The sequence below is a fragment of the Sciurus vulgaris genome (assembly GCF_902686455.1).
Source record: "Sciurus vulgaris genome assembly, chromosome: 3".
NCBI classification, from domain to species: domain Eukaryota; kingdom Metazoa; phylum Chordata; class Mammalia; order Rodentia; family Sciuridae; genus Sciurus; species Sciurus vulgaris.
Window position 1 is genome coordinate 13,253,325 of NC_136463.1, and position 23,500 is coordinate 13,276,824.

General features: G+C 47.6%; 1 protein-coding gene across 3 annotated transcripts in view; it reads left to right on the forward strand.

Moving 5' to 3' along the window:
* PRKCA (protein kinase C alpha) overlaps positions 1-23,500 on the forward strand; it is a 399,537-nt gene that overhangs the window by 295,398 nt on the left and 80,639 nt on the right. For all 3 annotated transcript variants that reach the window (XM_079131599.1, XM_079131600.1, XM_079131601.1), the window contains 3 exons: positions 13,038-13,194; positions 14,313-14,447; positions 14,614-14,710. In XM_079131599.1, the coding sequence (XP_078987725.1) occupies positions 13,038-13,194; positions 14,313-14,447; positions 14,614-14,710 (389 nt within the window). The remainder of the gene's footprint in view (positions 1-13,037; positions 13,195-14,312; positions 14,448-14,613; positions 14,711-23,500) is intronic.

Here is a 23,500-nt window from a genome sequence, read left to right on the forward strand (position 1 = left end):
CAGAGTTTCCAGATGGAGATTTTTTTAAAATAACACTACAGCTATATTCTATTAATAGTGCTTACACCGAAAGCATAATCCATAAACACTAAGAATAAGGAATGTGTACAGATTTATCAGGTCAAGAGAAAACAAGCCACCAAAGTGAAATTGCCCTGTGTCATGAAACTCTGTGCCCAGGAATGGAAAGACTGAGCAGGGACTTGCATTGCTACATTTTAAAATACATTGGAAACCTAGAACCATTTGAAAGCTAGGCTTGTTGCAGGAACTAACGGAACGTTGAAGATGATAAAGGAGGTGGCCCTGAGACAGAGCCTGCTATAAACAAGCAGAAACCACAGGAACCAATGGTAAAGGTAGAGCTCATTCCACAGATGTTGTTGGGAAAATTGTCTAAACATTTGGGAGATAAAATAAATGAGATCTTGCCTCAACACTGCATAGCAAAATCAACTCCAAGTGGATTTAAAAGTTAAATACAAAAAAAGAAACAAAATGATGAAAGAAAGTTATCAGTGAACATTTAGCTAATCTCAGAAAGGGCAAGAAGGTTCTAAGCGTAAAAGAAATGGCAGAGGTAAAAGAAAGTCTGACAACCTTAACTGCATAGAATGTTAAGCTTCTGTGTTTCGAGGAGCACAACAAATTAATTCCGAACAGTTTGCAGCCAATTTGGAAAAGGGCTGTTATATACGTATCTAAACAGTTCTTCTGACCCAGCAAGGAATTCTTAACCACCCTATAGGAAACTTGAATTAGGAGTAGGTTAAAAAAATAAAAATAAAAAAAATAAGAAAGAAAGAAAGAAAAGAAAAAGAAATACAAATGGCCAAATAGCCAAAGGGGTAAGGAGCAAAAAAAACCTCAAAATTTATCAAGGGATCCAAAATTCCGATTTTAGCCTTTACTTTTCATACCACACCCGTAGTATGACTCTACTTTGGTACAGCTTTTGGGGAAGTAATGGCCATATACCAAGAGTCTTGGAGAAAGAGTCTTGTACCCTTTAATCTATCCCCAAGACTGTATCCTAATAAAAAAAGTCAGAAATTTAGGTAAATGTTTATTCATGAAGATAATCAGTTGCTGTGTTTTATATAAAGGAAAAGAATTTTAAACCGTGTAGATGTCCCCAAACTGGACTTCGATTAAAAAACTATGATATAGTCACAAATTTCCATTCCAAAGTGGAATGTTAGGGATCAAAATGTTTTTAGACACACTTTTCTATATTATAAAGGAAGGACCTAAAGTTGTATCATAAAATGATGTGAATTCCATAAAAATAAATATTTCACCTTAGGTAGCTACACAGGAAAAAATCTGGCAATCAGCTCACCAATAAACCAATGCTGATCCTCTCTTGTGGAAGGATAGGCACTTTTATACTTCCTTGTATTTAAATTCTTATATGAGAAATATATGTTACTCTTAAAATAAGGAAGAATATTTCCAAAAACTAGTATTTTCCTTTGTTATTGTGCAGAATCCCATGGTTCTCTCATAACCAGAAAATAACTCTCCCACTATCAGACTCCATTTCCTTTTGAAACATCAGGATTCTAGAGAGATAACAGAAATTTTTATTTTCAGCTGATTAGAAGAGAAAGCATAGAGAAATGTTCAGTCTTTTTTGGAAGTACCCAGCGTGGCTCTTCGTCCTCTCTGAGCACACTCCTCTGCATTCTCTTCCTGAGTCTTATTCTAGCGTGGCTTTTGTTGTGGAGTGGCTGACATGTTTTCTGGTCCCATGACCTCCTGAGACAAATTCATTCTTATCACCAAGCAGAAAGCCTCAGTAACAGAACAGAACATATAGAAAACAGACCCTAAAATGTGAGATTGCTCAAGTCCCAGACTCCAGATTCGTGTCTGGATCTGGTGTCGTGGGAAGGGTGCGGCCAAGTAAGGTCATTTGTGTATTTCACTCTTCTTGCCTCTGTGTCTGGCAAGAAAGAAACAAATATCACAGAACGTATGGGTCATTATTCACCAGCATGGAAGAGGTAGCATCAGGAATTCTGTGGAGTTCATGAGCGCAGACAATATTAGCAGATTTGGTACAGCACAGGGAGCAAATACAGAGACCAGACAGCCCAGGACCCACTGACACATGGACTCCCAATCCTCTGGTGCCTGCTGGACAGTTACTCATTGTTCTTGTTGATTACTTTGGGTTTTATTTCCCGAAACCCAGAGAAGTTCCTCACCGTAATGATTTCCCAAGAGCAAATGGCTCCGTCTGATGCCTTTTTCCTGAAAGCTGGAGAGAGATCTGATGTCCTTCAGTCTTTATGGGCTCAGAGGCTCTTCAAAGCATTTCACATTTTCAGAAAAAGAAGTGCTTGACTCCTTTTGGCCTGCCTTTATTCTCCCTCAAAAAAAAAAAAAAAAAAAAAGCATGTTAGGTTCTTTCTTGTCCTGGAGTCCCTCCAAATGGACGCTTCATGTACTGCAGTCAAAAGAAGCAGGGCTTTCCAGCTTCTCAATCAGTGGGAATCCCTGGATCACTCAATCTTTCCTGGCGTTGACCCTGGGGCTGGGCACAGGGTGTGGCAAAGACCCTGCCCCAACCTGCCGTCAGTCTGTGCAGATGCATATACTGTGAGCTAGGCTGGCAGGAGAGTGGAAGGTTGGAGAAGGTGGGTCTTGTTTCAAGGTGGGGGCTGGTGGTAGAGATGCACAGAGGGATGTGTTCCAGATGGGGTGTGCACAGGGCTGGGGCAGCACAAACCTGGAGCACAAGGCAAGAGCGGCATGGAGACGCACAGATAGCTACTGAGTGTGTAGCAAGGTGCTGTGCCAGGCAGTCGGGGTTCAGAACAATTAGTAGCTAGGAGACTGGCTTCACAGGTAGGGAGTGGGTCTTTCATGTGATATACGCCCTAAGGTGGTAGGTGGGTACAGTTAACCAGCCAGCGGGAACCAACGCCAGTTCCTAAGTCATACCACCATGTGCTCAGTGGAAGTGGGTCAGAGTGGGGAGCATTCCTAAAATTTAAATAACGATGTTGAAGGAAATGGTAAGAAACAGATAATTGACCTGTTTTTCATATTTTGGAGCCTCAAAAATATTATAAGTGCCAGTCAAGCTGTGATTGAAAGTCAGTTCCAATTTCTTAGGGAGAGAAGAATGGGAGTTGCTGTTGCTTCTGGCCAGACCGTTCTGATGTACCTGTCTGATGGGTGGCAAGCCATGGGACTGCCCACAGCCACCCAGACAACCCCTTTATTTACAACTCCCATCTAAGAGCAGGCCCCAGCCAAGGCCCCTCCCAGCTCCCAGAATGTTTTGCTCTGTTACTGGGCAGCTTGCAAACAACAGAAATGTGTTTCTCACAGTTCTGGAGGGTGGGAAGCCCAAGACCAAGGCACTGGCAGATTCTTGGTGGGGACCCATTTCCTGATTCCTAGTGGTGTCCCCCCCTGGTCTTCGAGTGGTAGAAGGGGCAAACAAACTCCCTACAGCCTCTTTGCTAAGGGCACTAATGCCATTTGTGAGGCCCCACCCTCAAGACCTAGTCACCTCCCAAAGCGCGCCCCCTCCGCCTTAGTGTCATCGTCCTGGGGGTTGTAAGTGGGACATTCAAATGGGATGGCTAGGTGGACACACACGTCCAGACCGTGGCTCAGACCTCCTCCCAGGCAGAGCAGAAAGTGGCCTAGAGGAACGCTGTGCTCCCTTTACACGCAAGCTCAGAGTCGTGCAGTTAGAAGGAAGACGCCCTGGCCTCTGCGGAGCTGGACTCTCCAGACATGGGGCTTCCACCTGGGGGCCATTGTCATAGGAACTGTAATATTGTGTTGAAAGACTTGTGACTTCAAGAGGATGGGGAATGTCTGGCCCGGGGAGTTTTAGGGTTGCCTGTTACCCCGAGTAAAAACCCGGGGCATCAGAAATGTACCTTGGACGCGCCCTGCCATGGACACTCTCCCTGTGCCAGCTGGAGCCTGCCTAGGTCCCTTCCTTTTCCAGGACCTTCCGTGCCCACCTGATGGTCTTACTGGTTCTGTTATGGTTCATCCACAGGGACCTGCGCCAACAAGCCTGCCACCCTCTGTGACATGCCCCACCTGTGCCAGGGTTTGTCTGCCTGCACAGTTTGAGAGGCTCCAAGCCAGAACCCCTAAACCAGGAACCTGGCCTTATTGCTAGACAGCTTAACCGCCCCCGTAACGTCACGTGGGAAGGGCATTCGGCAAGTCCTGTTCCGGAAGCAATCTGTCACCCCACCAGTTTCCCCATCAGCATTTGCCAAGGAGTTCTGGCTCCTGGCACGGAACTGAGTGGTAGCAATGTAAGGGAACTGGCAGCTTCTCAGACACAGCTTCTCCCTGGTGGCATCCTCAGACAGGCCCAAAGTAAAGATGCAAACAGACCTCCAGAACAGACTGTTCCTCCAGTAATGTGGCCCAAAAGCTGGGGCTGGAGGAAGGCGGAGAGCTCTGTGGGCTGCTGGTGCCACCACGCAGGCCTGAGCAGGGCAGCAAGAGTTTCCCCCTCTGTGTCTGATCCAGCCCATCGGCCGCCTGAGATGCCCTCTAACCAGCAACTGGTAATTTAAGAGGGTACCTTGCTCAGCAGGGTCAGCCCACGGCTCTGTAAAAGCACAGCTCGATTCAGCAGAAGGCAGAGGGCCCGTACCATGTCCTGCTCTCCTAGAACAGGTCAGCTTTTGCCTCCCAGGGCTCCTGGTTACAAATTCCTTTAAAGTTCCTGTTCCCAGAGCAGCTGCTGCATCATTGAAGAATGGCCCCATTGACGCCTTATCAGCTCACTGTTTGCACTTGGTCCCAGGGTGGGGCTGAAGCGTGGCACAGGCTGTGAGCATGAATAGGGTGGGGTTGGCCAGCGGGCAGCAGGTCCTGGCTGGATCAGATGCCCCAGGGAGGAGCCTGCAATTGGGTTTGTCTAGAAGCACAGATCACTGCACCACAGAAACCTAACACAGCCAGGAGGAAAGATGTGAGCCCACCTACACAAGAGAGATGGCCTCTGAAGGTTCTACTAAGACAGGTGACAACTAAGGACAAAGGTGGATTGTGGTTTCTGCCAGGAGACATGTCCTGTCTCCCCCATTCTAGCTCAGGACCTTTCCTTGGCTCTAGGAAAGGGCCAAGTTCAAGAGGCTCAGATGAAAGTGTGAAGAACCAGAATTAAGTGGAAACTGCTCTGTGCCCATTTCTCTCCAAGCGATTCATGAGTTGGAGCAGGGGAGTGGTGCTTGTTCCATGCTAGGAAGCAGCAACCTATGGCCGCAGGACCAAATCTGGCCCACCACTTGTTCTTTTCAATAAAGTATTATTGGAACACAGCCATATTTGCTTATTTACATATTGCTTTCACTCTACAGCAGCAGAACACTGTCTTAGATGCATCAAGCTACTTTGTTAAGTGTCCCTTTCTCTGGTTTCAATATTTCTTCTGTGATCTTAAAAGAATCACTTCATCAGTGCAGATTTACCCAGCTCAATTTCGTATCCACTGCAGTCTGCTGTCCCCTCTGTGCTTTCCATGTGCCATTTGTTCCAGAGTCGGCATCTACAGCAGAGAGGGACCCAGCAGGTGTGAGTGTGCACGAGGTACTAGCCCCAAGTGCAAGCGGGCAGAACCTGGCCTTTTGGCCTCTTTGGTGTTAGTGCTACCAGGTGCTCCTGAGCCCTGTGTATCAGTGAGGTCATGGTCTTGACTCAGTCACTAGCCTGAAGGTTCTGAGGAGATGTCAGCACATTCCAGCTGCAGAGGCCACCTGGTGACCCATATGCTCTTGTTGCTGCATGGTTTCTGGTTTTGGAATTATACCCCAGAAGCCACCACTTTCACCTTTAAGGGGGGTACTAGAACCCCCTCTGCTAAGTTCAAGGTCAAGGCACCAAAGCAAAATGCAGCAGTGCCTTTCACCTGCCTTCCCACCTCCCCTGCAGGGGCCACCTCAGTCACCGTGGGCCTGCCGGTGGTGTGTTCACGTCTCCCTCCCTGTTCTGCCATCACCTGTGCTTCCAGTGGAAAGGCGGTTGGTCCTTCCCTTCCTCCCCGTTGTCCTGGGCAAAGTTCCTCCCATCCTTTCCTGGCTGAAGGCAACTTTCTTCCTCTTCCCTGGGACTTTGTCTTATTGAAGTCATTTTCCTGCAGCAGCAAGTGAAGGTCAATTTTTTTTTTTTTTTATTGTAAACAAATGGGATACATGTTGTTTCTCTGTTTGTACCTGGAGTGAAGGCATACCATTTGTGTAATCATAAATTTACATAGGGCAATGTTGTTTGATTCATTCTGTTATTTTTTCCCTTCCCCCCACCTCTCCTACCCCTCTTTTCCCTCTATACAACAAGCCTACTCCAGCTGGCCACTCCTCAGCTTCCTGTAGAGAGCAGGATATTGCACTTCTTTCTGCCGAAGGGCTCCATCTACAAATGGGCTTGATAATGGCATCTCTTGCATTATTGCAAAGAGCTGAAAATGGTGCCTGCCACTTAGTCATTGCTCCAGAGATGTTACTACATGACCGCCATCTTCATCATCTTCCTGGGTACCAGAGGGCAAGGGTCCTGGCCATACCCTCAGTGCCCCCGGTCCAGTCATTTTGGTGAAGAAGTGGAAGCGTGCTCATTGCGCTTTCTCGCTCTCTTGTGCACTCTCGCTCTCTCTCGCTCTCTCTCTCTCTCTCTCTCTCTCTCTCTCTCTCTCTCTCTCACACACACACACACACACACACACACACACACAAGCTTGCTCTATCACACATACACACACCCCATCTCTGCCTAAACTCAGAAGGCCAACCTCTTAGAAATACATAATTCTACCGTTTCTCTGGCATTGAATATAGTCCAATGTGATCATGTCTTATAAGAAATTAATTTCTGTCTGAAAGCTCTTTGGGAGAACATCGTGGATGTCTAATCGTTCGAACAGCTAATTCTTTGGGCTGGAAGTCACATTTTGTTCACCACAGATGTGGCTCATGGATTTGGGAAGCCAGTGTCACTCTGTCACCTGATGTGAGTGACCCCAGGCTCTTTGCACCACAGACACTCAACCTCATGGATTTCTGCCCTTGTCAGCCACCCCCTCCCTCCAGCAGCTTGTGGTTCACATTTCCTTTGCTGTTGGTAACTTCAAAACAGGAGAATTGTTGTTTTTCTGTAGTGTCAGAGAACATCATTTCTGCTTACGCACGGTGCGGAGTAGGATTATAGAATCTGTTGACTCTCATTTTGCTATCGGGCAGGGGTGGAGGTGGCAGGGGCCCACAGGGGCAGCACACACTGAACAATCCCCACTTTTGCAGTAAGTCCCTGTTTTGAACCTTTGTCCTTTTTTTGTTGGCTTTAAAACAGAAGCCACGAACAAGGGTGCTCTTAGAGGGGAAACAAAGGCAGCAAAATAGAGAATTATTTTCTAAAGCAAAGCAGATCATGTGAAAGGCTAGGTTGTTGTTGAACTTGGAGGCCCTTGAGTTTTGTGCATCCAAGCAATGTCTCTGTGAGCCCTGAATGGGCAGGGTTACTGCGGGTCAGTGCTGACAAATCACGTCTGTGGGGATACAGCTGTGTCCTCGGCAAAGCTTCTGGCTTACGTGCCCAGGGATGGATCCTCCAGAGCTTCTCTCTGTGCTCTTACTTCAACCTGTGCTGGACCAGAGTGCCCATGGCGACCTCGGAGTGAGGGTTACAATCCACTGAGGAGGAAAGGAGGGGTGGGGAACATGTTAGGTGTGTTCAGTGGTCTTGGCCTCGACCTCACTTTCATGTTAGGTGGTGAGCTCAAGGGTGTTTATTTTATCATTACTGCTACATGAATTCTCTGGATTAAGAAACCATCTGAATGGATCAAGAATGGCACTGATTTTTTTTTTTTTTTTTTTTTTTTTTAAATCCTGGACTCTTTTGGAACACCTCTGAGCTGACTATTTAACTCTTGCCTGACCATGAGATCTGGAAATGGTGATGATGAAAATAACAAGCACTGATCAAATCCCACTGTTGCTAATACTAGCAAATAATCGTATGCCTCTCCCTTTGTTCCGGGTTTTCTTCCCGGGGCTTTCCATGCATTAATTCATTTACTTTCCATCCCTGTGTTACAGAAGAGCTAGCTGAGAAATTGTGACTTGTCCAAAGCATACAGCTGATAGGTGGTAGAGCAGGATTTGACCCCAGCTGCCCACGCTGTGCTGCCCCCGAGAAGCCGGCCATCCCCTGCAACACCCATCCAAGCAATATGAGCCCAACTGTGCCCTGAACATCCTCCAGTGTGTGTTAAGCCCTTATTTGACTCATTTCTGGGGCCACAACTTGCTCATCCCAGAGAAAGCCTGGCAGTCGCTGTGGTCAGCCACCACAACCCACCCTCCATTTCCCCCATCCAGCAGCCCTGGGCAGCATAGCCAGCCAGCAGGTGGAGACCATGCTCTTCATTCCCATGTGCACATGGCTCCGCTTCCCCACCCAGCCAAGGCAGCCCAGTCCTCTGAGATGGCTCCTCTGCCTCTATGCCCACCTCACCCCCAAGCATTTATTCAGAGCACACACATCCAGGCCTCACCTAGCCACCTGGGTCAGGTAACTTTGCATAGGTATCTCTCATAATCTTCTTTGAATGGGTTTTATTCAGAAATGATATTTTAACTTTATCCAGAAATTTTATAACCTTTTAACCCAGGTGATTGTGTTCTCAACGTGGGGCTCAGCAGCTGATAGTTTCAGAGCAGGCCTCTGAAGCCAAAAGAATAGAATAGGATTCTGTATTGCTACTGAGGTCCTGGAGTTACAGAACAGACCTTCCACTCTGCGGTGGCCTGTGCCACAGTGCAGACGGATTAATCCTGCAGATGCCCCCTTCTCGTCAAGGCTGCAGAAGTGCCAGTGAGACAGCAGCGGAAGGCGGGCACTGTGTTCCTCGATCTGTGGGGCTGCGTGCCCGCTCGGCAGAGCTCATGGGCGCAGCTGGGGCTGCCACGTGGGTTTCCCAGCAAGGGAGGTGTGCCGTGACTGTACCGCTGTGTTCAGAGACCATCTTCCTTTGGCAGCTTGAGTTGGCTTGATAGATCTTAAAAGAAATTTCATTCTCAATAGTTTATCAAAGCAGCATCACTCCCCCCCACCCCTTAATTCTGTGGATCCAAACAATTTGGTTCTTGTAGAAGGTGAGAGACCAGAAATGAGCCATGGATCTTTGCCAGGGACATTCTTCTTGGACACACGCTCTTGGGCAGTGGAATATTCCAATTCCTTAACGACCTGGGAACTGGCATTCCTGCAACTGTGCTTTCCACGTGTGGGGTGGGACTTCTGGGGGACGTGACTCCTGTTAGCACTTGAGGTGGTTTCTGAAGGTACTGGACTGACGTGAAGAGCATGATATTGCATGTTGAGAAAGTCCCTCTTCAGCTTTCTTTTCCTTCTTGGTTGTAATGCAGAGGAGGGCTCTGTCTGGGGCTAGAGGATCCTTAACACTCTAACAATTATTAATTTCCCCTTTGCAGCCAGGAGAGAGCAGGCCTCAGGCAGCTGTGTCCGAGGGGAAATGCACAGCAGTCATTGTTTTTACTTTTATGGGTACTTCCTATTTATGGCCAAAAAAAAAAAAAAAAAAAAAAAATCTGGGTTTTCCATTTACTTGTGACACATTTCCTTTTTAAATGTTAGATGTTAAAAAGGGAGCTAATCGAAAGGGAAATGTGAGTAATAGTCAGGTCTTCCAGGGATGCCAGAGATGCTAATCCAGCATCGACAATCTGAGAATAAGGGCTGGGTGCACTGAGAGGCACACAGCCCATCTTCACGTCTTCACGTAAACGCGCCTGGAAGGACATCTTGAACGATCCTGTGAATCTGACCCCTGGGGCTGGAGCCAGGCACCCCAGGTGTTTCCGGCATGTCCCTGAGCTCAGGTTGCTGCTGGTCTGTGCTAGGACAGCATCCCCCACACACGTCCTGACAGCTTCTCCCCTTCTTTCTCTCTCCTGCCTTCACTGTTGCTTCTCATCCACCCCCCACCTTAGTTCTGCTCTTGTCTTTCCTCTCCTCCCGTTCCAGAGTGGAGCACCGTTCCTATTAGCAATGACCTGCCTCGTTCCCTCTTATGCGAAGACTGTCGAAATCACCCGGTGGCAACCATGTTAGGAAATCTCCACGCCGTACTCTCCCCTGGGGCATCTGTTTGCCCACCCTATGCCGTTAGTCCAGTTCCTTTGGGTTTTGTTGTCCACCAGTAACTTGTATTAACAGCAATGATAATAATCATTTCTGGGTTTTTAGCATGCTAGTTGCTGTCCTAAGTGCTTTATGTGCATGAACCTATATAATGCTAGCCTATCAAGGGGGTATAGTTTTTCAGATGAGGAAACAGAGGCACAAAGAATTGGAATCTTTCCCATGACCACAAAGTGACAGAGCCAAAGCCCACATTCAGAGTAAACAGAACCCGGGCTGGTGGCTTATAATCCTGATTCAGGTGTCCTGGACCACACTGAGTCACACACACATCAGGAGACTGTTATCTGCAGCAATAAGAAATTGAAATTTGGACCCACTATTTGCTTCAGTGGTATTTGGAATTGATAACTCATTCTATTTTCAACTTAAATGACAGTATCTCAGCAGGAAACCCAAGGCTTTAAATCCCATCAAGATTTTCGCTCATCACCATTCAGAAGAGATCAGCCTGGAGTGATTTTGTGTGTCCTGCTATCAGGGCTATAAATTGAAGATGTAAAAGTCAGCACCTGCAATAACACTGCAAATGGTAGAAGGCAACTTTGGACCTCTTGGTGGCCTCAATATGACTCTTCATTAGCTTATCTGGGATGTGACCTTCTTCAGCCTTCAACGTTAGACATTCCAGGCATTTTCTGCCTTTTAAAAAGTATCAGATTCTCACTCTGGTGTTTAATCAGAGTCCTTTGGCCCCTTTCTGATCTTTGAGGGAGAGCTCTATTTTTTATGCTCAAATTTTTCATCTTTTATGATTCTCAGGGTCGATGTTTTAGGAGATGAGACTTCTGCATGAAATTAAACCTTGAATTCTTGGACAAACGCTCAGGTGGCTCAGGTCCCCTGGGGACCTCTGGCCTCATTGCAGGTTTCAAAATGATGAGCAGTAGAGACAAGTCAGAGACACTGTGCCCAGTCCTAGTGAGCACTCACGCCATGGAATCCTGCTTCTAATTTCCCAAGCCACCAACCACTTAAGGCACTTTATATACATTGTTTCCTTGAGTTCTCCCAGCAAGTTTATAGCACCAGAATTTTGACCCTGTTCATTTTTGTAATTGGAAAAAACAGACTTAGAGGCCTCAGCTCTAGTGTTCAGGATTAGGCAGAGGAGGAGGCAGGACTTGAAAGTAGGTCTGCTGAGTGGTCACTTTCCTGTGCTGAGACACCAGGTAAAGAGTGCATACAGCTTTGGACCAGCAGGGGGCAGTGCACAGGGGGGCCACCGACTGCCCTGGGCTTTGCTCATCTTCAGCTTCTGCTCTTAGGGTTACACCGCCTCATTGGCGTCCAAAGACCAAACATCATTAGTTCTCTTCCATTCCTCCTCTATCCCCTGTGCTCTGCCAACTGCAGCACCTTCTTCTATAATTCTTAACAGTCAAACTACACTGGTAACCTGTGCCAGCCTGCAAGATTCATGATTCTCCTACTTTTACATACGTCGGAATCACCTGGAGGCTTGCCAGCAGGTCTCCGGACCCCACCTCCAGAGTTCTGATTCAGGAGCCACACCGTGAGCACTGCTGGGCCAGAGAGGCTAGTCCTGATGAATGGGTATCAGTGATGTCTGACCAGCAAGGGAAATTTCACCCTTGTTGGGGAAGACAGTAAGGGAGGCTGGGGTAGGCAGGCTCGGACCTCTGTCCCTTCTCATCACTGTGGTAGATAACGACCTGTAACATTTGACAGTGACTTTAGACAGCTGCTCCCACTAACGTAACCTCTGCCAGCCACATCTCTGAGCATGCCAGCCTCTGTAGGAGCAGTGGTCTTTCCTCCTAATTAAAAAGAATTTTTTTTTGGTACGGGGAGTTGAACCCAAGAATACTTTATCACTGACCCACATCTCCAGCCATTTTAATTTTATTTTGTTTTGTTTTGAGACAGGGTCTTGCTAAGTTGCTGAGGCTGGCCTTGAACCTGGGCTTCTCTTGCCTCGGCCTCTCGAGTCACTGGGATTATAGGCATGTGCTACTGCCCCCAGCTTTAACTGCTTTTTGCTTCCTGTGGTAGTGCTTTTCAAGCTGGAATGTGTGTTGGGGTCACGTGGGGGTCTTGGTAAAGCGAGGATTCTGAGTTAGTAAACTTGAAGTGAGGCCTGAGATTCTGCATATCTGATGAGCTCCCAGGCGATGCACCCAGCCCTGGACCCGTACACAGGAAGGCATTTCTGAATTACAGCTGTCTACACCACTGGCTTCCTCCCTGCCACACAATAAAATCACCAGGGGAGCTTTTAAAACCAGTACTTGGGCCACATCCCTTAGATATTCTCATTTAATTTTGAGAATTGATAATTTAACCCCTCTCCCAAGTGATTCCAAGGTACAGCCAGGGTCAGAAACCACCAGCCTTTATGAAGAAAGGGACAACACCTTCTAAGAGTTCAAGTGCGTTTGCAGCACCGTGGGCCAGGCTGGGCTGATTTCCTGCATGTGGGGAGGCTACTCCTTTTCACCTTGAGAGTGGTGAAGGTCACCTGGGCATCTTGTTAATGTGCTGGTTCTCCTCTGTGACTTGGGGTGGGACCCAGGCTTTGCATTTCTTGTAGGTACGTGAGTGTCCCCAGTGCCACCAGTTCAGGCTGATGCTGTGACTCAAGGCTAGACCTCAGCACCCACACGCTGTCCAGCATCAAAGCCGAGAAGGTGGCAGGCAGCTTTCTCATGGCGAGTGTCAGAGGCTTCTGATTTTCACCTCCCTCTCCTTAAACTCCATCTTGATGTCCCTCCAGCTCAGCCTGGTGTTGACACTGGACGCTGGTGAACACCGGTAAGCCATCTTTTTGTAACTTTTTCTTTCTTCTCTCTCCACAGTACGAGATGCAAAAAATCTCATCCCTATGGATCCCAATGGGCTTTCCGATCCTTATGTGAAGCTGAAACTTATTCCTGACCCCAAGAATGAAAGCAAACAGAAAACCAAAACCATCCGTTCCACACTGAACCCCCAGTGGAATGAGTCCTTCACCTTGTGAGTGTCTCTCCTCCTCTAGATCCAGCCCCATTCCCAGCACCCCACAGCTGACAGTCTCTTTAGTAGAGATAATGGGGGGCGGGCAGGCAGATGTCCCTACACACGTCCTCATTCCTGAGACCTCCCAGGCTGCTGAGGGGTGGACAGCTGTCATCACCCGCTTGAGGCAGAGTAACTCAGCTGACCATGAACTGTATATGCCAGCCCCAAATAATTACCTTTACTTATTCTTCACCAGAAAAAAAAAAAAAAATCTGTTTAAGGTGTTACCAGTGATGTCCCGCCTTTTGATGGACTTAGATGTTTTTTTATTTTTTTTCTTTTTGTGGTACTGGAAATTGAACACAGGACCTGGCGTTTACTTGCCATGTGCCCTACCACTGAACTACATCCCTGATACCCTGGATTGGGGTTATTTTGAGGGTTAGGAGAGGGTACGAGACAAGAATTGAATAATTGTTACAACACAGAATAAGTGAGTAGCATAGAAAGTGTCATTCCCTCCTGGAATGGAAAGATAGCCTCAACTTTAAGCAGGGAGGGCTTCCTGGAGGAGGTGACCTTGAAGTGGGCCTTGAAGATTTTAGAAGTAGGAAGGATAGAAGAGGAAGAAGGAGGGAGGGACTGGTGGAAGGGAGTGAAGAAGTCAGGAATGAGAAGTGGCTACAGTGGAGCACCAGCAGGTATATCTCTGGACAGCCAGAGAGGTAGCTCACCATTGTAGCAAAACCAGCGCGCTCTGCTCTGTAGGGTGGACGCGTGTATCTTAGACTGTGTGGCTCAAGTCTGTTGCCCCTTCACAGCTCTGACATGCCAGGGCCAGAGCAGCCGCAGGCTGTATGTAAATACAGTGCTGCAGCTGAGTTCTAATGGGACAGGCGGTGACCAGCTTGGGCCCCTGGGTCCCAGCTGGCTAATCCCTAGTCTAGAGCTTCGGTAGTATAGGGCTGGTAGTTTGTGAGTGCAGGAACAGAAGTGAATAAACTATTTCAGGCTCAGACCATGAGTATATGGTGTCTCCCAAGAAACCACAATCGAGATAACCCTGCGTGTGTGTGTGTGTGTGTGTGTGTGTGTGTGTGTATGTATGTGTACGATTGCATGTGTCTTTGTAGCAAACTAAAACCTTCAGACAAAGACCGAAGGCTGTCTGTAGAAATCTGGGACTGGGATCGGACAACAAGGAATGACTTCATGGGATCCCTTTCCTTTGGTGTCTCGGAGCTAATGAAGATGCCGGCCAGCGGATGGTAAGGAAGCCCCTGAGACTGAGCAGTCCCCCAGCATCAGACCACTTGGTGATGTGGGAGGTGGGCCGTTTCCTGCCTCTGAACTGCGCGTTTCACCCGCAGCGTGAGTAGAGGTGGAGGCCCGGGGCTGCTCGGCTCACTCTGCTTCTCTCCGTTTCTTTGAAAGGTACAAGTTGCTGAACCAGGAAGAAGGCGAGTACTACAACGTGCCCATTCCAGAAGGGGACGAGGAAGGGAACGTGGAGCTCAGGCAGAAATTCGAGGTGAGGATCCCAGGGAACTTAGGACCACACCTTTCCTGTAGCTGGTGAAGCGTAACTTCAGGGAGCACCAAGGTCACGTCGCTGAAAGGCAAAAGCGATTTCCAACCTCACACTCATCTTCTTCATTTGAAAGCATAAATGCTGCATCTGATCACTTTCTTTGCCAGCTGTTAGCCTTCTGTGTCCTTGGTCCTTTAGAGAATGGAGGGAGGAAATAGCACAGAAAGGAGGGTATGGTTGAGTGTGCTAGTCAGCTTCATGTTGCTGTCCCCAAAATACCTGCAAGAACAACTGAGAGGAGGGAAGGTTTGCTTTGACTTACAGAGGCTCAGTCCACTGCCTTGGACCCAGGGTGAGGCTGTACACCATGGCCAAATGGCAGGATGGAGGAAAGCAGCTCAGCTCTCAGTGGCCAGGAAAAAGAGAGAGGGTCGAGGGGAGGAGGGAAAGTGGCAGCTGGGAAGAGGCACCCTTCCAGGACACAGCCCCAGTGACCCACCTCCACCCACCACACCCCTGCTGCAGTTAGCACCCAGGGGATGTTCACGCTCGGGTGAGCCGACGAGGTTGCAGTTCTCATAATCTCATCATTTCACCTCTGAATCACCCTGCATTAACCCAGGAGCCTTTGGGGGGCATGTTCTCATGTCCAAACCGTAACGTTGAATTTTGCCTAAGAAATCAGTTTGCCAGTCCCTGGGGAGCCGAGCAAGGTTCTGAGTGCAGGGTCCTTCTTACAAAGATGGGCTTGTGCTCAGTCCTCTCCCTGGGAAGAATTTGCGTGTCACCAGGACAGCAAGCCAGCGTGTTAGTGTTTGGTTGTTTTATTTGTTTTTTCCTATAGAATGCAAAAGGTTCCTAGTGTTGTTCTAAGAGACCAGCTTCAACAAATATCCCCTTGTGTCTGGGATTCCTTTTCACTCTTGCTCCTGATCTTTAGAAAAGCCGGGCTCCTGCCTTCTTCTTGTTTTATTTGTTTCTGTCACTGGTACTCTTTCCCCTCCTCCTCCACTCCCCTTCACCTCTCCCTTCTTTCATCTCCTGACTCACCAGACACCCAGCCTGTGGTGGACACCCTTCCCCCTAAGCATCTGCCTTATGTCCCAGGTCACTGCTTTTGACTTCTTTCTGTTTCTCTAATCACTTTATACATGTTGCCATTTGAGGGCTTCTTACAGGAGCCCCCGCAGTCTGTGTAACTGGTTGAATTCCTTTTTGAATCTTTCCATTCTTCAGACGGGTCAGGATTCCCTGGAATTTCTGATCCCTAAAGAAAAGCACACAAGTGTGTACAGATGCCGAATTGTTACAGGAGCGTTGACACCAATGAATTGCTGCTGGTCTTGTTCTCCTCACTCTGTTCTTCCCAAAGGTACAGGTAGTGCAGATACAGAGAGGTTCAATTCCAAAGGAGGTGGAACATAAAAGTTTTCAGATTGTTTCATTATGTTGATGCTTGGTTAAAGTGAATTTGGGAAATACTTAAGGGCAGGGGATGTAAAGTTGGATGCCTGCTGGGAGCCTAAATGAGTGGTGTGAGTCACAGGGAGTGTAGCTCAGTGGCAACTCAGAGCAGGTTTTGCAGTGGATGAGACAGTAGGGAGCAGTGGGGACTGGGGCGAGCTGGTGAATTTGATGCCCTAAATAAAGGTGGCAGCCACACTGCTCAGTGCCAAATCATTATTCCACGTACAGGCACAGGCCCCCTGCTGCCAGCTCTGTGGTTCAAGAGAATCCAAAACTCCAGACTTTTATATGACATATTCTGATTTCTCTTAATGTTGACAGCTAATTAAAACTCAGAAGTCTGTGCAGGTCAAACATACATCTCTTGCTTTAGACACAGGTAGGGGTCAACCAGTGAGAACCAGGCTGCAGTCTCTATTCTTAAAAAATACAGGAGAAAAATATATATAAATGAAAGGAAATATATATGAAATGAGAAGAATAGCCTTCTTTCCAAAGAGGCCTTATGATATTTGGAGGAATTCGAGTACACAGACACAAGCTGAGGTGTGGCCAGGCCACCTCCACCTCCCGTCACCTTTCTCTCTGCTCTGCTTGCTTCCACTCCACACCCTGCTGGGGTCACAGGCCTGCAGCCCAGGCAAAAGGGCTGCCTTGATGCCCCTCCCAAAGCCGTAGCCCATGTGACAGATGGATCCTTCTAGAGAGAGTTTCTTTTCTGGACAATAGATGCCAATGTTACCCAGCCGGCTCAGGCAGAGGAGAGCCGGGGGAGCTAACAAGAGCTTTTGGAACTTCCTGTCCTCCAGCTGGTCTGTCTGAGACCTCGCTTCACTGATAGAGAGATACCGACCCATTTTTGCTGCTTCATATCCATGGTTTCCTAGGGAGCAACCTTCCTGTTTTTCTGGGCAGTGAGTCCAGCTTTTTATAAAGGTCAGAGTTCCAAGCTGAAAAATAAAAATAAAAACCACAGGCCAGAGGGCTTGAAGCTGAAAGCAGAAGCATTTCTCTTGAGGGGCATTTAGAGGCCATGTGCGTTGCAGGTTGCCGTGTCCCTCCTGGGAGAGGTGAACTCGGCCGCAGAGTGTTGGCCCTGGGCCTTGTGGCCTCTGAGGGCAGAAGTGAGGTCAGCAGAGTTGTGGGGCAGAGCTCTGCCCGGCCCCCCGAGGTGCACCTACACCCCAACTTTTTTTAATACTTTTTTAGTTGTAGGTGGACACAATACCTTTATTTTATTTGTATGTGGTGCTGAGGATGGAACCCAGGGCCTCACGCATGCTAGGCAAGCGCTCTACCACTGAGCCACAACCCCAGCCCCCCAACTTTTTACTCCAATCATACTAGCTTGTTTACTAAGAGCATTTAAAAAACACAACCACAGGAGAGTAGGCGGGGAGCCATTAGGTGATGGAGTCAGGGGTGCTGAGAATTTCATCAATCATCATGCTGTGTTTAAATGGACTATTCTGATCTGACTTTTTGCAGGCATTCAGCCCCTTAATGGTATTTTGCTGAGGTCTAAAAACACGGAAGTTGCAAACTTCCATGGTACCCGAGTCTGCGTTTGAGCAGTTCTGAGGGGCAGACAGCCTTTCTAAACAGTTGGCATCCAGGGGCAATTGAACCTCTACCCCATTTCCTCCTTCTCCATGCTCAGAGCCAGCCCCGTGGCTGCCCAGTGTAACAGGCTCCCCTCTCTGTGGCCCTCTGCAGAGAGTTGCCATCCTGGCTGCTTTTCCTCAGGTTAGTCTTCTGGTCCCCGCCCCTTCCTACCTACTTTCCCACTCTCCAGTAGCAGATCCGCTGCGCTGCAGGGGTTCCATGGTGGATGGTTGCTGGTTGAAGCTGGGTGTGACGCCTCCTCCTTTCAGACACAGGCATCTCTCAGTGCTTTCGCACAGCAGCTAGTTTTTCGGGCTCTTCTTTCCTCATCAAGCTCCGTTTTCTAGTAAGCATTAACTAGCTGGGGTTTTCATGTCCTTCCCCAGAAATCAAAAGTCATTCAGTCCAATGAAAGAAAAATCAAAACAAATAAGCAGTTATAACTCTGCCCCCTGCATTAGCTTTCATCTGATAATTAGATGGCAAATTTTTCAAATTTAAATGGTTGATTCTAGAATCTTGGCAAACAGAACCATCCATGAGCAAAGCTCTTAGGAGCCAAGAAGAATCCCAGGATGGCTGGAAAAGCCCTTAGTCTAATGCAGGCCCTGCCAGAGCAGTCCATCTGCCTAAAAGGCGATGCAAACCAGAACCGTCCCCATGATTTTCTTGGACTGTGTGTCCGTTCGCCTTTGATCTGTTCCAGGTCTGTCCAGATGAGGTGCACATAGTCCTTAGTCACAAACATAAATTATGTGTCTTTCCGTTTGGTCACTGAGGTTCCACATGAGCCACACTGTCCCCACTTCCTGTGGAGCTTGCTCTGGACCTGTGGACCCTGCTTCTAGTCTTTTCTGGGATGAAGCAGGAAGTTGATTGAGTATGTACCATGCCCCATGCTGGTGAGCACTTCCCCAGGGGCTCCTGCAGCTGTTGAGGACAACCAGAATTCTGGGCTTTTCCCTGGCTCTGGGTCTCTGCTCCCCACCATGAGGTTCGTAGCCAGAGTTCAGAACTGGGTCTGCCTTTCTTGGGAGGCAGTTCGGAGGATAGGTCAGCGGGGCTCGGCAAACGTTTTCTGTGCAATGTCTGCTCTAACGTGCGACTCCGCTGTGGCAGCATGAAAGCACCCACGGACACACATGACCAGTGAGTGCACAGCATTTCAGTAAAACTTCATTTACAAAAACAAGAGGCAGACCAGCTTTGCCATGGATCAGTCTGCCAGTCTGGTTTAGCCCATGGACTCTGGAATCCAATTCTATTTTTGCCCATTATTAATGGACTCTGGAATCCAATCCTATTTTTGCCCGTTATTAACTGTGTAGCCTCTCTGATAGCAGTATTTACTTAATAAGAATTGTTTTAAAGATTAAATTAAGTGGTCAATGGAAAAGTCCCCTTCCAGTCATCAAAATTGTTGTCAATATATTTCATTGAAGAAACTGGTTGCTGGCAGATCCTTTTCTTTAAACTCCTGAAAAAGGTTGAATTTTCATGTCAAAATCATGCCCCCAAAAGTGGGCATATTTTTTGCCTTGTAGTCTAGCCATCTTATGATGTTGAGGCATGGCGATGAGAACCTCATCACCATTTACAATGTTGCTTATATGGGAAAATATGTCCTGATTTACATGCAGATGGCTTTCCGGGATACACTCTGTTGTAAATTGGGGACTTTGTGCATCTAGAAATGCATCAGGAAACCTCTGAGCAAAGCAGGCTGTCAGTGGTTGTCAGAGAAATGAACGTAAGCCCACAATGAGACGTCACTGGCCCTGACACTTCTGCATTCACTGCTTAGGTGTAGGATTCTGATCGTAGACTCACAACTGGGCACATCCGGCAGATGATTGATTGATCTGAACCACACTGAGAACAAACAAGATGGGGGCCGGCTGCCAGGACTGATCCCATTCCCATGAAAGCCCCTTACTCTCCTTGGTGCAGCATTGCCAATTCAGTCCTTTAGAAAACTCTAGGTGCAGAATTACTGGCATCCTGGGCTCTGCCCAGGGAGGTACGTGCTGAGCCAGCCTTCCAGTCGGGAAAGGAGATGCCTGACCATATCGCACCCTCTTCCAAAGCAATTCTAAGGGTTCTTTGTGCCATTGGCAGTTTCCCTGCTGTGCTTTTCAGTGGGTTTGAGCATTTTTGTGTTGCATTTATCAGTCAGTTGATTCCTCTCCTGGGCCCACTGGGGGCCACATCTACCTCCAGAGTTCAAGTTGTCCTAGAATTAAGAAAACAGCGGGAGCCCAGGGAAGGAAAGGCAAATGGAGGTGCGTTCTGGGGCCATTTCCAGGGCTTCCCCTCCCCACCCTCTTCCCTCCAGGGCAGAGCCCCTCTCTACAAATGGCCCCCGCTTCTCTGGGGCAACTTATTCTAGCCCTGACTGTCTTCCCCCATCCTGCCACCTGGAGAGAAATGAAGCCACAGAGCAAGTAACTCTAGTGGAAGTAACTCTCCTTGCAGTGGAGACAGCTCCGATGTGGTCGGACAGCAGCGCCCTTCACCACGTTTCATATTTCAGGACTGAACAAAGTCTACATTTTCTTATTTTGATCCAGGATCACCATTACCACTTCTAGTTTGTGTTTTGATGGCCCTCAGCTGCAAAGAGACGTTAAGTGAACTCATTTCTACCCGTGGAGTTGCTTGTCTCCTCCGTGGTATTAGTTCACAGAGATTCTAACCTAAAAAAAAAGCCAACTTTCCTTAAATGAGAAGCCACAAGGGGACACCATGTTATTCAGCTTGATCATCCAGGCATTTCCTTGTTTTCATCATTTATTATACATCATTAAAAAAAAAATAAGAAACGTGAAAACACCTTAGCATTTTTCTCTTCTTATAGTAAGTGTTAACTTCCACCCCCTCCAAAATCCAGTATGGAAAAAAAAAATAGTAGCCAGGTGTTTTAGTCTACTTTTATACTGCTGTGACTAAATGACCTGACCAGCACAACCATAGAGGAGGAAAAGTTTATTTGGAGCTCACAGTTTCAGCAGTCTTAGTCCATAGAGGGCAGGCTGTATTCCATGGGGATGGAGGTGAGGCTGACATCATGGCAGAAGAGTGTGGCAGAGGGAAGCAGCTTACGTGAGATCAGGAAGCAGAGAGAGGAAGCAGTCTCCAGATACAAAATATATGCCCCATAGCCACGCCCCCAATGAACCACTTCCTCCAGCCACACCCCACCTGCCTCCAGTTACCACTCAGTTAATCCCGTCAGGAATTGATTCACTGATTAGGTTGAGACTCTTACAACCCAATCATTTCTCTTCTGAATCTTCTTGCATTGTCTCACACACTTGAGCTTTTGGGGGACACCTCACATCCAAACCATAACACCAGGTATAGTGGTGCATACCTGTATTCCCAGCAAGTCAGGATGCTGAGACAGGAGGATCTCAAGTTCAAGGCCAGCCTCAGCAACTTAGTGAGACCCTGTCTCAAAAAAATAGGAAGGATTGGGGATGTGGCTCAGTGGTAAAGCGCCCCTGGGTTCAGTCCTCAGTACCCACCCACCGTCTCACACACACACACACACACACACACACAAATACAAATACACAAATTAAAACGCTGAAGAGACTCCTCTTCAGCTACGAGGCAGCACACTTTGGGCGTTGCTGCAGTGGAATAGATCTGTTGTGAGAATATGATGAAAACGGCCTGCCATTAGAAAGTTGGCAGATGATAGGTTGTCAATAACTCTGCTGAGTATCTGCACCCAAGAGAACAAGATGAATTTATTTAATCACAGCGTCACTTGAAACTGGTGTCAGCTCTCTAAAGGGAAATGTTTTTGAAGTTCGACAAAGAAGAAAAGTTGTGGTTAGGCACAAAACACAGGCCCCACTCAGGACGTCAAGCTCTGAGTGCCCCCTCTCATCCTGTCCCTTCCTGGGGAGCAGGAGGTTGACAGAGCAGTGAGGACAGGCCCCAGTGGTGACTGTGAGGCACCTGGCACTTCTGTGCAGGGCCCCACATGTCACTTTGACTGGAGAAGTGCTGTTGCACAGTGGCTGGAAGCCCCAGTCCTGCAGCCAGACTGCTGGGATTCAGATACCCTGACCTTGGGCAAGTTGCTCAACATTAAGCATGGTATTCTAGAAAGAATATGCAGTTAGAGTAGCTAGCCATAGCTTCACATCCGGCTCTACCACTTCCTGGCCGATGACCTTGGATAAGTTCCTTAACCTCTGACCTCTCGCTTCCTTGTTTGCAAAACGGAGATAATAACAGCACCCCCAGCTCAGGACCAGTGCGCGGATTAAATAGGTTCAATACACAAGTTGTGTAGACAAGTACCTGACATAGAGTAAGCACTCAGTTTTTCACTTGTGTTTCCCTTTTTTCACTTTTATAGTAGTTGATTATATGAAATAGCTATTACTCAAATTCAGTTTTGACTTGTATTCATGAAAAGCTGTAAACTCCAAGGCTACATTTATATGTGCAAATGAAGTCACCAGACCGGCAAGAACCGTCTCAGAACACTGCTTTGAGCATTAGAATGTTCTGGCAAGGAATCAGTCTCAACAGACTGGCGCACAGGCTGTCCTGGTGCTCAGCTTCCCAGAGCCCGAGGCCCGACTGTCCCCCACGGTGGTGTCTTGAGCAGACAGACTTCCCTTTCCATCTCTGCCTCTGCCACCTCTCCTGGCACGTGGCACACAGGAGGCTGCTGGAGCTCGAGGCTTCTCCACTGGCTTTCTGATCACAGATGCCACCTTGGCCTCACTCCCAGCCCTGAGCATCTGGGCTCTGCCCCCAGGACCCGGAGCTGCAAGCCAGCTCCCTCATGAGGAGTCTGGTTTTCTCCAGCCGTAGACCAGCGTCCTCCTCAACTGACTTCATGCCCAGCCTCTCTTCTCGGAAAGCAAGAAGGCCAGTAATCCTTCTACCTGCTGGATAGGTTGGCCCAAAGGAGCCAGCCTGCCTACCTCCTGTTGACTCCAGTGTACCATCAGCCAAATGCCCACTTCACCCCAAATGCCCAAAAGTGAACGGCTGCATTCCCCTTTACCTCGAAAGTCCTGCCGGGACTGCATTCATTTGGTCGCCACTGGTCACATGTGACTTTTGAACATCTGCATTGTGTTAAGTCTGACCTGAGACAGACCAAAAGTGTAAAACAGGCCCTGGTTTCAAAGACTTAGTTACATGAAAAGAATGTAAATTATCTCACAAATTATTTTGGATTGATTACATATTGAAATAATCAGAATATATTGAGTTAAATACATAGTCAACAAAAACTAAATTTCATGTTGCATATTTTACATTATATATTATTATTTAACATCATAACAATATTGAAATTAATTTCACCTGTTTCTTTTTTCACCTTTTTTTTTTTTTTTTTTGTACCAGGGACTGATCCCAGGGACTCTTAACCACTGAACCACATCCCCAGACCTTTTTTATTTTTTATTAGTGGTTAGGCATCACTAACTTGCTGAGGCTGGCTTTGAACTTGTTATCCTTTTAGCCTCTGGAGCTGGTGGGTGTATAGGCATGTGCCACCCCGCCCAGCTCTTTTTACATTTTTAATGAGTTTACTAGAAAATGTAAAACTATATATGTGACTTACATTGGACAGGGATTGTCTAGAACATTCTTCCCAATGAAGAAAAATAGGATGTTTGAGATAAGGACTGACATGAAGACCCATGACCTTATACTTTCCCAGGATTCATAAATCATTTG